General features: G+C 42.7%; 1 protein-coding gene across 1 annotated transcript; it reads right to left on the minus strand.

Moving 5' to 3' along the window:
* Window positions 1-3134: 3134 nt before the first annotated feature.
* Window positions 3135-10776, minus strand: LOC129812012 (prolyl hydroxylase EGLN3-like). Its single transcript, XM_055863890.1, has 5 exons — window positions 9982-10776; window positions 5338-5457; window positions 4760-4896; window positions 4570-4643; window positions 3135-4389 (listed from the first exon to the last, which is right to left on the minus strand). The coding sequence occupies exons 1-5, from the start codon at window positions 10345-10347 to the stop codon at window positions 4355-4357; spliced, it is 732 nt and encodes a 243-aa protein (XP_055719865.1). The 5' UTR covers window positions 10348-10776; the 3' UTR covers window positions 3135-4354.
* Between the last annotated feature and the right edge of the window lie 3751 nt (window positions 10777-14527).

Raw genomic sequence — 14527 nt, forward strand, 5'->3', positions numbered from 1 at the left:
CTTCATGTCCAAACCCAGGTTCCACCCTAACCCTGCTTCATGTCCACACCCAGGTTCAACCCTAACCCTAGCTTCATGTCCACACCCAGGTTCAACCCTAACCCTAGCTTCATGTCCACATCCTGGTTCAACCCTAACCCTAGCTTCATGTCCACACCCAAGTTCAACCCTAACCCTGCTTCATGTCCAAACCCAGGTTCCACCCTAACCCTGCTTCATGTCCACACCCAGGTTCAACCCTAACCCTAGCTTCATGTCCACACCCAGGTTCAACCCTAACCCTAGCTTCATGTCCACACCCAGGTTCAACCCTAACCCTAGCTTCATGTCCACACCCAGGTTCAACCCTAACCCTGCTTCATGTCCACACCCAGGCTCAACCCTAACCCTAGCTTCATGTCCACACCCAGGTTCTTTCCTAACCCTGCTTCATGTCCACACCCAGGTTCCACCCTAACCCTAGCTTCATGTCCACACCCAGGTTCAACCCTAACCCTAGCTTCATGTCCACACCCAGGTTCCACCCTAACCCTGCTTCATGTCCACACCCAGGTTCAACCCTAACCCTAGCTTCATGTCCACACCCAGGTTCAACCCTAACCCTAGCTTCATGTCCACACCCAGGTTCAACCCTAACCCTAGCTTCATGTCCACACCCAGGTTCAACCCTAACCCTGCTTCATGTCCACACCCAGGTTCAACCCTAACCCTAGCTTCATGTCCACACCCAGGTTCCACCCTAACCCTGCTTCATGTCCACACCCAGGTTCAACCCTAACCCTGCTTCATGTCCACACCCAGGTTCAACCCTAACCCTGCTTCATGTCCACACCCAGGTTCAACCCTAACCCTAGCTTCATGTCCACACCCAGGTTCTTTCCTAACCCTGCTTCATGTCCACACCCAGGTTCCACCCTAACCCTAGCTTCATGTCCACACCCAGGTTCAACCCTAACCCTAGCTTCATGTCCACACCCAGGTTCCACCCTAACCCCAGCTTCATGTCCACACCCAGGTTCCACCCTAACCCTGCTTCATGTCCACACCCAGGTTCAACCCTAACCCTGCTTCATGTCCACACCCAGGTTCAACCCTAACCCTAGCTTCATGTCCACACCCAGGTTCAACCCTAACCCTGCTACATGTCCACACCCAGGTTCAACCCTAACCCTGCTACATGTCCACACCCAGGTTCAACCCTAACCCTAGCTTCATGTCCACACCCAGGTTCAACCCTAACCCTGCTACATGTCCACACCCAGGTTCTACCCTAACCCTGCTTCATGTCCACACCCAGGTTCCACCCTAACCCTGCTCCATGTCCACACCCAGGTTCAACCCTAACCCTGCTTCATGTCCACACCCAGGTTCAACCCTAACCCTGCTTCATGTCCACACCCAGGTTCAACCCTAACCCTGCTTCATGTCCACACCCAGGTTCAACCCTAACCCTGCTTCATGTCCACACCCAGGTTCAACCCTAACCCTAGCTTCATGTCCACACCCAGGTTCAACCCTAACCCTGCTTCATGTCCACACCCAGGTTCCACCCTAACCCTAGCTTCATGTCCACACCCAGGTTCAACCCTAACCCTGCTACATGTCCACACCCAGGTTCAACCCTAACCCTAGCTTCATGTCCACACCCAGGTTCCACCCTAACCCTAGCTTCATGTCCAAACCCAGGTTCCACCCTAACCCTGCTTCATGTCCACACCCAGGTTCCACCCTAACCCTGCTACATGTCCACACCCAGGTTCAACCCTAACCCTAGCTTCATGTCCAAACCCAGGTTCCACCCTAACCCTGCTTCATGTCCACACCCAGGTTCAACCCTAACCCTAGCTTCATGTCCACACCCAGGTTCCACCCTAACCCTGCTACATGTCCACACCCTGGTTCAACCCTAACCCTAGCCAAACCCCTAACCCTTACACTCACCATAACCCTACACTCTTAGAAAAAAGGGTTCCAAAACAGTTATTCAGCTGTCCCCATAGAACCCTTTTTGGTTCCAGGTAGAACCCTCTGCGGAAAGGTTGTACATGGCCCCCAAAACGGTTCTACCTGGAACCAAAGAAGGTTATCCTATGGGGAAAGGCGACAAACCCTTTTAGGTTCTAGAACCATCATTAAATTTGCCGATGACACAACAGTGGTAGGCCTGATCACCGACAACAACGAGACAGCCTATAGGGAGGTCAGAGACCGGGCTGTGTGGTGCCAGGACAACAACCTCTCCCTCAACGTGATCAAAACAAAGGAGATGATTGTGGGCTACAGGAAAAAGAGGACCGTGCACGCCCACATTCTCATCGACGGGGCTGCAGTGGAGCAGGTTGAGAGCTTCAAGTTCCTTGGTGCACACCATGACAGTCGTGAAGAGGGAACCACAAAACCTATTTCCCCTCAGGAGACTGAAAAGATTTGGCATGGGTCCTCAGATCAGCTGCACCATTGAGAGCATCCTGACTGGTTGCATCACTGCCTGGTATGGCAACTGCTCGGCCTCTGACCGCAAGGCACTACAGAGGGTAATGCGAACGGCAGTACATCACTGGGGCCAAGCTTTCTGACATCCAGGACCTCTATACCAGGCAGTGTCAGAGGAAGGCCCTAAAAATTGTCAAAGACTCCAGCCACCTTAGTCATAGACTGTTCTCTCTGCTACCGCACGGAAGTGGTACCGGAGCGCCAAGTCTAGGTCCAAGAGGCTTCTAAACAGCCTCTACCCCCAAGCCATAAGACTCCTGAACATCTAATCAAATGGCTAATCAGACTATTCACATTGCCCCACCCCCCTCCGCCGTCACTGCCACTCTCTGTTGTCGTCTATGCAGTCACTTTAATTAACTCTACCTACATGTACATACTACCTCAACTAACCGGCACCCCCTGTATATATTGTTATTTTTTACTGCTGCTCTTTAATTACATGTTACTTTTATCTCGGATTCTTATCTGTAGTTTTTGAAACTGCACTGTCAGTTAGGGGCTCGTAAGTAAGCGTTTCACTGTACGGTCTAAACCTGTTGTATTCAGTGCATGTGACTAATAAAATTTGACTTGAAAGCACCTTTTTTTTTTTAGGAGTGTAACCTTAAGATACAAATATAGAACAATCAGTGACAATATTCAGGTGAAAAAATATTTTATTTTGTTTGAAACAAACATTTTACAAAACCACTCTTAAATCACCATACTGTAGGCTATATCCACCAGCATACAAGCCGATTTTAAGCACTAAAATCGTTTACAGCCAACAATACAGTGCTGTATATCTGTGAAGCGTTGAAAGTTGCATCAATGATTGAATTTTTTCTCACAAGGTGTATACAGAAGCTTCTCAAACAACCTGCAGTTATTGTCAAAGCCATCTGCTCAGAGCGATCAATAATGACAGAAGTGTTGGGAGTCACTCATAACTACTCTCAACTAGTTTATAACGATTGTTGACATGTAATAAATTGGTAAGGATTTGGATGATCTAAAACCCTCTGTCAAAAGGGCCTGTGGTCAAAAGTAGTGTACCACATAGGAAGTAGGTCACCATTTGAGATGCACACTTGAGTACTCCAGATGTTATTATCAACTTACAACAAGATATACGATGTGACAATGTCTTTGAGCCACTACAGGTGCCCATTTAGATTTTGTGCTTCAACATGACATTGACAGCTCAATTAATCTTTATATGCACACATTTTAATTACAGCTGAGCCAAATTGTATAATAACTTGAGTAATAGATTTTATTTTATTTGCAACAACAAAAACTAATCTAGGGGGAAAATGCATTGGAACCGTTCCTGTAAACGCGTCTATAGAAGTGGCCTATTTTAGAATGTTGGGCGTTGTCTAAAGCCTCTACAGTAGGTGAAAAACATTTTGAAAATCCAAACAGAAAAAGTTAAAAGTCCCACCCCCAAACATGTGATATCATTGAAAAGCCCAGAATGTCCTCGCAAAGTTACAACAGGACTTAACACAGTGGCATGTACGGCCTTAGAGACACAGCTCAACAACTATTATCCATTAGAGTGGACAAAAATGAATTGCTGGGTCTCAGGAGGATGAAGACATTTCCAGAAGTGGTACAGTGTTATTTGGTTTGATCCAGGACACTTGGGTTTAAAAACAGTAATGAGTACCCTGGTTATTGAAAGAGCAGCAAATAATTTAATAGAAAAATAATGTACAAAGCCATCAAGCACACATCTTTGTAGCTTTTAGAAGAGATACCAAAATCCAAACAGTGATTAGATCAAAGTGTGAAAACTCTCAGTCAGCACAAAGGATTTGGGATTCATTGTTCTATTGTGTCTATACAAGATGGAGTCTCTAAAGGTCACAGTTCACAGGGTCCTTCTGTCCTGGTCCTGAGTGGAGGCTGAAACAGACAGATGAATGTCATTAATGATTAGGATACAGGTTGTAACCTAATGTCAGTACTACATAACTGCAATTTATTACTGCACAGAAATAAGAGCAAGTTAATGTAAAGCGTTAGAGGAGGTTTTTGTTTACACATAGATGTAACGTAGTTAATTGATCCAGTGGAGAAATGTACCTGTTAAGTCTCTGAACCGTCTCTTTGCCTCTGCTCTTTCTTCTGAATCAAAATACCACACTGTTATAGCATATCTGGAACATAGCAAAATTCAAAATGATTAATACAGAATTACATTGCATCTTTATCATTTTATGAAAACCTGTAATATAACCATAATAATAACAACAGTGTGATGCATCAAACAGACCTTGTTGCATATGAAGGCTGCACCTCATGTGGATTCCTTCTATCTGACCAGAAGAACAACAGTCTGTCAAACAGGGGCTCAACATCTGCAACATAGGATTTGCCCTCAGGAAAAATCCTAAGAATTCCTCCATGCTCCTGCAACATAACAAATACATATTGTTGACTTCAGCTTTACAGAGTAAGAAGTTAAGTTTTAAGAGGCTTGGTATGCATTTGACAAAGATCAGAAGCCAAAGGGGGGTTTCCAACAAGCGTGCGATTTTTATGGCAATATCTCACATTTTCATAGTTTGAAAATAAACCATGCTTAAATATAATGACAATCGTTCATTATGTTATAGCGGGAACTAAACAATCGGAAAATACAAGAGAGTGACTTTCTTGGAAATGTAGGCGTAAGTTAAAAAGGATTGGTGTTGATTGCACCTAAATTATTTTGTAATAGGTGACAAATACATGTAATAAGAATGTATACGTGTAATATATATTCAATAAATATGTAAAAATAATCATAATAATAATGTGTAGTTAATTGAATGATTATGGAATGCATATGTAATGAATCTACCACTCCACCTCTGCGTTCCAGTTCTTGTTCAGGTAGTAGATACAGGTGACACAGCGGCCGTCAGCGTTGGGATTGTCCACATGTTTCACATATCCCGTCCCATTTCCTGGATAGCACGCCACCATCGCCTGAAATAGACAAACACAAAACATCAATTCTCAGTCCATTCCACATTATATTTAGTATACTCGCTAATAATCATTTGATAATATGTAACAAACCACAGACTGTAGTGTACACTATTACAGAAGCCTTCCTGTGGGAAAGTATTTGTGTATTTTTCCAGTGTCCTTGGAATATTCAGAAATAGTTTCTGCATTTCAGAGACAAAAATAGAACAAGAACAGATTTATGGGTAAATACCTTGGTTGCAAAAATGTCCTGTAAGTATTGCATGGAGAGGATGCGTTGTGGTTTCAGAAGGACTGGCCTACGTGCATTCAGTTAGCAGTCCAAGGAAACACAATTAACCAAACTCGGAATTTATCTTGTGATAAGAAAGCCAAGAAAAGCCCTCAAAGCAATGCTAATGAAGACGCTTGTGGTCAAGGGGCCAAGAGCGGGCACATTGGATCAGATAGAAGGTTTGCACATTGAATTCAGCCACTGCGTTGCCTAACAAGTGACTTCCCTGAAGGTAGTGTGACAAGCACAGCAGTGGCTAAAAAAAACTATGCATTTCCTTTCCAGTTGCTAGGATACAATGCAAATGGACAAATCTGTGGTCTTATTTCAGGGAAAATTACGTTTACAATTTAACAGCAACCTTTAGACATGCATCATATAAATCAAACTTTTCTCTCTCTGATTACTGAAGATTGATGCAAGCATACACCTACATAATAAATCTGCAATAAAATCACTCTTCAGAAGCAACATCACAAGGGCCTTATCTGGTCAAGTGATCCTTTAGTTTATTTGCACAGCATCATATCTCAGCACGTGCTGAGGAAAGGAGTATTATGACTCACCCAGTGTTTACTGTCTACAGTGGGGGAACGTATGCATGTACGCACAGTGTTGTCAAAGAACAGTGAAAACACGTGAAACAAGAGAGAAAGGAAGACAGCGAGGAAGGGGAAGTCCACACACAGAGCAAGGCTGGCAGGCTGCCAGGATGTTGAAGGTTTAATGACAGAGCTACGTGTGGAGCGTGAGCCAGCAGACTCCACATGTAGTACAGCTAGGTCTATCTACCTCTCCCCCCCGCTCTTCCCCTCCCTCTCTCGCACTCTATACATCCATTGACTTAGAGCTCTAAATCCTTTTAGAGATAAAATCAGATTTTTATTTGCTCTTATTAAATTTCAAATCAAGGTAAACAGCTAGCTTTTGTAGTTACTTTTTATAATCAGTCCATCTAATCAATGGGTTGTCTACATAAGGTTGGGAGCAGGATCCAGGCATGTGTGAACGACAGAAGGGCGGTGGTGGGATGTAAAGTGTCCCCCCCCCCGTCTCAGTCCCCAGCATCTATGCTGCAATAGTCTGTGTGCTGGTGGGGGGCTAGGGTCAGTCTGTCCTATCTTGTATAATTCTCTTGTATTATATGTGGGGTCATGTGTGAACTTAAAAATTAGAGGTAACATTCCTCTCTCTGTCTGTGTCTGTCTGAAAGGCTAGGCCCGCTACGCTATGAAACCAGACACTATTGCAGAGACTGATATTACCGGCTGCAATTGACATGGTGAAAACAATGTGTGGGGAATCAGAGGCACAGAAAGTCACATTAATATCTTCGTCAGATAACACTGTTAAACAAATAATGCATGATATTGCTAGCAATCAAGAGGAAACTGACTGAACAACTCAGAAACTCCCCAGCTTATGCTCTCCAAACGGACGTTAGCTGTGAGGACCGAGATTGCCATGCATTGACTTTTGTTCGCTATACATGTCAGGAGATGCTATTCACAAGGACATATTGTTATTTCTCACGATTCCCAAGAATGAAACGGCATATGGGATGTTCAGTGTGTTGCGTGGCTATATTGTCAAAAAACTGATTCCATATGGGATCGAACGGTGGGCTTTTGCACAGATGGGCTCTATCTGTCATGGGGACGGTGGGTAGGCCAAAGGGACTAAAAGAGAATACCCTGCAGTCTCCCTCTGAGCATTAATGTCTGCATTCAAAACAGCTGGGAACTCTGACATGGGAACTCTGAAATCTCCGACTTCCGACTTCAATACAACTGGGAGCTCATAAAGAAACGAACTCTGACTGGGAAAGGTGGGTTTGAACCATCATCTAACTCGGAATTCCAACTTGGGAACTCAGGCCTCTTTCTGGAGCTCTGATTTCCCGACCTAGAAATCACTGATGTCATGATTTGATATCTTATTTTTCCAAGTTCCCAGTTGTCTTGAAAGCACCATAAAACTTATGGTAGGAAACCCTTCGCCAGCTCTTATCTGTGTGAACCTGGATTCAGTGCGCTCGTCTACATTAAAACCAAATATCGATCCAGGTTGGATGTGACAGCAGAGATGAGGTGCGCACCGTCGACCACGCCCCCTAACTGAGAAGCTTCGACTCGACTTGCATCAAGCACACCCATCTAATTAGTGGTGGTGAGATGAGATACATTATGTCAGACTCATTTGCAATTGACTGCCCCCACATTAAAAGTATGTGATTGTGAGTTGAGAAGACAATCAGAAATACTGTTAGACTGTTTTTCAATTCACTGCCATAGCCCCAAATAAAAAAGTAAACATGTGCTGTTAATTACATAACTCCTTTTACATGGGTGGGGTTGCAAGAATTTTCAGATATCAAAATGGGGTCTTGACCCACATTTTTTGGGAACCCTGTCTTAGAGACACACAATTATTCTAAATGCATGAGGATAAAAAGGGGAGTAATAAATACACCAAATGGTGGTTATCCAAAGTTCACTGACAACATTTAAATCAAAGACAGTACAGTATGAAGATGGGCTAAAACTGCTTCTCCGATAGAAATCCCCGATCACACTTGTAGGGGATGTCAGCTAAGCTCATGCGTAGTAGAAACACTTCATCGGGTCTAACGATCGTCTCATGCCGAACTGCACAGGCCGTAAAAATCAAAGGCCCTCCATCGATATAGTTATTTTTGTACGAAAATTAAAACGTGTCAGTTTGTCACTTTCACAAGTTTGGAGTAATAAGATGTTCAACTACTTAGGACATTGGCTTAAATCTAGGTTTTACCTTTAGATGTAAAGAATTAATAACTAAGGAAGAATGTCTCACTTCTCTCATTTACTTCTCAAACCCCGGCCTGGCCTGTTTTGCAAGCGTTCCTGGACGTCTTGCGATGTTGTGCCTCTGAGTTTAGAAACTCAAATGTTCTTGCCACTTGCTAGCCAGCCAACTTCAGCTAACTCAGACACATCAAACATTGAAACATGAAACATTCATTTTTGTCAAAAACAACTATATATATATATATATATATATATATATAGAAGGAGTGCCTTTGATTTAATGGACTGCACATGCGCAGTTCGGTGCAATACAATCGTTAGGCTCGATTATGAGTTTCTATGCATGAGTTTAGCTAGCCAAGTCGCTATGACATCGCCTGATCGGGGATTTCTATTGGAGAAGCAGTTTTTGCCTATCTTCAAACTGTACTGTCTTTGACTTATCCAGCCTGCATGGCAACCATTTTATTTAGACCTGATGAACAGTCATTTTGCATAGCAACATGACCAAAATCATTTACCAGATTTCTGTGCAGACTATATCTTCTGGTGGAAGCATTCGTTTTAAATGAATAAAAATAAAAATGTAATGACTCAAAATAAAAGTTTTATGAATCAAAATAACGTTAATGAAAATATATAATTAATTGTTATTTTAGGATGTAGGTAACAGTTTTATAAAAGCAGCAAGACAAGGTAGTGCTGTATCATGAATACAGTCACAGGTAAATGGGTTGACTGGCCCATCGCCTCGGGCCACACACCGCCATTTACCTGCGATTGCACTGCCTCTTGTGCCTTAATGCTTAATTGTACCATGGCTTTGTTCAATACAAGTTTCTGATTGGCTGGAAGGGCATTCTAGAGCGTGCATTATTTCCCTATAATGCATGGTAATATTCAATGGTTATGAAGTTAATTCTTACATGTTCTATGTTTGAGCTGCTTTTGAAAGCAAAGGTCAACTTGAAAACATTATCGGGGTTGTTGAATTCGATTTTCATAACAACAACAAGCCGAGGATGGTTTCTTAGCTAGCAAGTCTGGTCAATGGTTAAGTCCAAGGCAACTAACGTTACTGTAGCCGTCTAGTAAACTTGTTAACAAGTTATTTCAGTTGGTGTTAAACACATTTCTAGCAGCAATTGTGTTCAATCATAGCCGTGGTATAAGTGAGATAGTCTCGGTGCTCCATGCGTTCTCTGTTAAACAAAGCAACTCGGTCGAAGGTTAGTGCCACTCCGCTACTCGTCGTGGGACACACCTTCCAGTGTGCATTATTTTCCATTTAATGCATAGCCCCTCGTTGATTATCCCTTAAATATCGTTCAACATTCATAGCTCTAGACACTATATTAAAATAATCAAATAGAATAAAAGGACAAAGTGATCACAATTTTTTTCCACCTCAAACCAAGGAAATACACGCAATTTATGCACAGTTGTCGCACAACTTACCTTTGATCTTTCTCGAATAATACTTTTCCCAAGTCGGCCGATGCAATGAGAAACCAACTTATCGATTAATGTAAGGAGGATGTTAATAGCCTCGCACCCCCTTTCAACTCCACTGACCCAGGCTATCTTGTCACCCCGAATGTTCCTTTTGGAAATCCCACAACTCCGGTCAGGACCAGCCAGCTGTCCGTCCTGCAGAACTCCCGAGCTGTGCAGCTCTTTCACTTGGTCCAAAACAAAGTCTCCAACCAATTCTCCTAGAAAGTTATCTACGTAAAAGAATCCTTGGTCAAGTAGGGACGGGACAATCAGGTCCAGGGCTAATCGCTCCAAGTCTGTGTCCAATGCGTGTTGCAGAAGAGGCATTTTCGCGATTTATGAAGAATTTAACTAAGCTTCTAAAGTTATGCTACTGAAACTATCACGATAGTGTCAGTACGTTAGGCTCACTGATACATATGTTTCAATAATTCAGCCCTTCTCGCTCAGCAGAAACGACTACAATATATTCTTAAGAAACGCAATTTCACAAGAAGAGTTCTGTTCTGCAGCAAAGTGTAAAGAAGCAGAGAATGAGAGGCACCTGCATATAAATACGGAACGTGCTGGATGTGTTGTAGCACTAGAGGGGCGGAGGCAAGGACTTTCATTAATTGAAATAACTTTCTGCATAGTTTACGCTTTCAATTTGTCGTTTTCGTTAGGGATGATACAATACAGATATTTATAAGTATTTTGGGGGTAATTGGCCTCTGCAATGTATTTAAAAAAGAATACATGTTTATTTCTGTGCAAGTGTGATGCCGCCATTGAGGATTCCACCAGGCGCATGTAGCCCTCGAAGCCGCTTGATCGCTGCACGTCCTCTCCGCAGACAAAGATTTTTTAAACTAATCCAAGATAGACCACAGCCTGTAGCTTCCAAAAGGAGCAAATTAATCATAGCCATAGAACAATCAAAGAGATGGCAGAGCCATGCACGATCCTATTGGCGAGTTCTAATTACATTTGCACATTTCCGTTAGGGAACGCCTACTCTGTGAAGTGCGTGCAATAACTCAAGTCGCCCTTGTACTCCTTTTAAACAACGCATTTAAAAAAAAAATCTTTGGCAAGGGGTAAAGTCTACAAAACTTTGTCCACTCTGTCCTGTTCCTAATAGATTCTAGTTTTGGGAACAGGAAAATGTATTGAGTGCAAATGTTGGGCTTCCTCTCATCACCATATTTGGTAGTGAGTAGAAACTCCAAGAGGATGCTTCAGATTTATACATCCTGTGAAACATCTGGCTGATTGTTCTAGCTGTGCTACAGAAGTTAACATGACCATAGTTCATGAGCCAGTGGGGTCGGTCGGGCTCACTCGGGTAGACGATGTCTCATGGTAACTTATTTAAATGTTTTTTTCCCTAGAGTTGGAAAATGTGTGATAGCAGTGCAGCAATAGTAACTTTCTGTGTATAACTCTTTCATCCCTCCATCCATAAAATGTTATATGACAAACAATGTCAGTATACAACAAGATATTGCTTACTTATACCGTTAATCATATACCATTGGAAAGCTTAGATTCACAGCTATCCATTAGACACATTTTCAGAATGTTCAGGTCAACAGAACTTTGACCTCTAGGGTAGGCTACATATCAGAATAATCTATGTTAATTGCTTTAAAACTGACACCCTGATACATTTTAAACTTTGTTTGACAAGTGGTTCTAAAAGGTCATTAAATTAGCTTTCAAATGATATTTAATATAACCAACTTTGAAAGCACCAGCCACAAATTTTGTGCCTTGACATTAGAATGTTGGAAGCTTGGCCTTAGAATTCCATGTAATGGGGCAGCTATGTTTTTGGATTGTAACTTTGGTGATAGAGGCACCAATTTGCACACACACAGCTAGAACAGGGTTTAAAAAAGATTTGTAGATACAGGGCCATAACAGAATTCACGCATTAACCCCACAGAAGACTTTTTCCAATATGGCCACCAAACAACTAAATTGGGTCTTAATTGGACAATTTCACATTGTAATGGAATGTAGGCTACGGGCAAGTTTATAGTCCTCATAATGAAAACAGCTATTAGGATAACATTGTATATCATTTTAATCAGCTCACATCCATGACTATTCATCTGTCCATTTGACATGTTTGAAGATTAATATTGCAATTATTGATCATACATCTTTAGAAATCAGAAAAACTGACAGCTTTTTGGGCACATTCTTACCACAATTTGGTGATGATTTAACACCTGTATATATCTGGCTCATGTGGATGTGTATTCTACATTACTATGAAAGTTTCAAGATATTTTGGGGCATACTACAATTTAGAGCTGGGATGATAAAACCAAAAATTACTGACTCCAACATTGCCTTTGTAACGGCTATCGTCATATTCTTCCTCCTCCGACGAGGAGAGGCGAGAAGGATCTGAGGACCAATGTGCAGCGTGGTAATTTTCCATTATTTAATAAACACAAAACAAGACACTATACAAAATGACAACACAAACTAACCGTCACAGTCCTAGCTGGTGCAGACAAAACACAAAGACAGGAAACAACCACCCACAATCCCCAACACAAAACAAGCCACCTATATATGATTCTCAATCAGGGACAACGATTGACAGCTGTCTCTGATTGAGAACCATATTAGGCTGGACACAGAAACAGACAAACTAGACACACAACATAGAATTCCCACCCAGCTCACGTCCTGACCAACACTAAACAAGCAAAACACATAAGAACTATGGTCAGGACGTGACAGCCTTCCTCTAACCGAAGCATTTTGCTTATGTCGGTAATTTCCTGTGATTTGGTACACAATGTTCCTGGAGATTGTTCTAAAATCATTATTTGGTCAACAGTAACAGCCTATGCATTATGTTGATTCCTGCCATGAAATTATCTGCCTGTCCCTGTTTCGCTAACGGCTACTGATACTCTCTCCCTCTCCCCACTGTGCGCAAGGAGGAGAAAGAGATGCATTCTGAGAAGCACAAGCATGACCATTGCACAAAATGCTATTGAGGGAAAAATACAGTTTTAAAAGCAAATACTGTTGTTCTAGTTACAGAGAGGAGTCACAGCTTTAAGTGAGTACAGTTGAAGTCGGAAGTTTACATACACTTAGGTTGGAGTCATTAAAACTCGTTTTTCAACCACTCCACACATTTCTTGTTAACAAACTATAGTTTTGGCAAGTTGGTTAGGGCATCTACTTTGTGCATGACACAAGTAATTTTTCCAACAATTGTTTGCAGACAAATTATTTCACTTATAATTCACTGTATCACAATTAAAGTGGGTCAGAAGTTAACATACACTAAGTTGACTGTGCTTTTTTTCTGATAGGCTAATTGACATAATTTGAGTCAATTGGAGGTGTACCTGTGGATGTATTTCAAGGCCTACCTTCAAACTCAGTGCCTCTTTGCTTGACATCATGGGAAAATCAAAAGAAATCAGCCAAGACCTCAGAAAAACTATTGTAGACCTCCACAAGTCTGGTTCATCCTTGGGAGCTATTTCCAAATACCTGAAGGTACCATGTTCATCTGTACAAACAATAGTACACAAGTATAAACACCATGGGACCACACAGCCGTCATACCGCTAAGGAAGGAGATGGGTTCTGTCTCCTAGAGATTAATGTACTTTGGTGCGAAACGTGCAAATCAATCCCAGAACAACAGCAAAGGACCCTGTGAAGATGCTTTAGGAAACAGGTACAAAATTATCTATATCCACAGTAAAATGAGTCCTATATCGACATAACCTGAAAGGCCACTCAGCAAGAAAGAAGCCACTGCTCCAAAACAAAACAAAAAAGCCAGACTACGGTTTGCAACTGCACATGGGGACAAAGATCGTACTTTTTGGAGAAATATCCCCTGGTCTGATGAAAAACAAATTGAACTGTTCGGCCATAATGACCATCGTTATGTTTGGAGGAAAAAGGGGGAGGCTTGCAAGCCGAAGAACACCATCCCAACTGTGAAGCACTGGGGTTGCAGCATCATGTTGTGGGGGTGCTTTGCTGCAGGAGGGACGGGTGCACTTCACAGAATAGATGACATCATGAGGCAGAGGGAACAGGTGGAGCTCCACACTGCCACACGGGTTTCTTATTCGGTCTCTGGGGGGTTCAGAGTGAATCACAAGAAAATGTGTTTGTCTCCGGCTCAGCGCATTCCGTTTCAGGTTCTCATGCTGGACTCGGTTCTGTTTTTTTTGCCAACAGAGTGGGGTCACAACTTTTAGGCTCTGTCTGGCACGGTTTCAACTGCGGCACTCAGTGCCTTTTTGCTTGTGCCAGTGATTTTTGGTCTGATGGTCTCCATGATAGCTGTGGTGCCTCTGGGACTTCTGTTGGGGTGTCTGTTTCAGCGCTGGGTGATTGCTACGGATCTGGACGCATTTCGCCATTGGTTGCTCAAGGTATCCCTGTCGTTCCTAATGGCGGTGACTCCTGGTAGGGACCCTCAACTGCTGTTGCAGGGGGTTCTCATGGGCCGATTGATCACGACAGT

This window comes from Salvelinus fontinalis, chromosome 15, assembly GCF_029448725.1.
Source record: "Salvelinus fontinalis isolate EN_2023a chromosome 15, ASM2944872v1, whole genome shotgun sequence".
NCBI classification, from domain to species: Eukaryota; Metazoa; Chordata; class Actinopteri; order Salmoniformes; family Salmonidae; genus Salvelinus; species Salvelinus fontinalis.

What these genes read in the sequence shown, in the direction of transcription:
- LOC129812012 (XM_055863890.1), bottom strand. Translation starts at nt 10,347, where the DNA reads ATGCCTCTTCTGCAACACGCATTGGACACAGACTTGGAGCGATTAGCC. An exon ending in TTATTCGAGAAAGATCAAAG is followed by an intron (nt 5,458 to 9,981) that starts GTAAGTTGTGCG and finishes TGTCTATTTCAG; the next exon opens with GCGATGGTGGCGTGCTATCC. An exon ending in ACGGTTCAGAGACTTAACAG is followed by an intron (nt 4,390 to 4,569) that starts GTACATTTCTCC and finishes TGTCTGTTTCAG; the next exon opens with CCTCCACTCAGGACCAGGAC.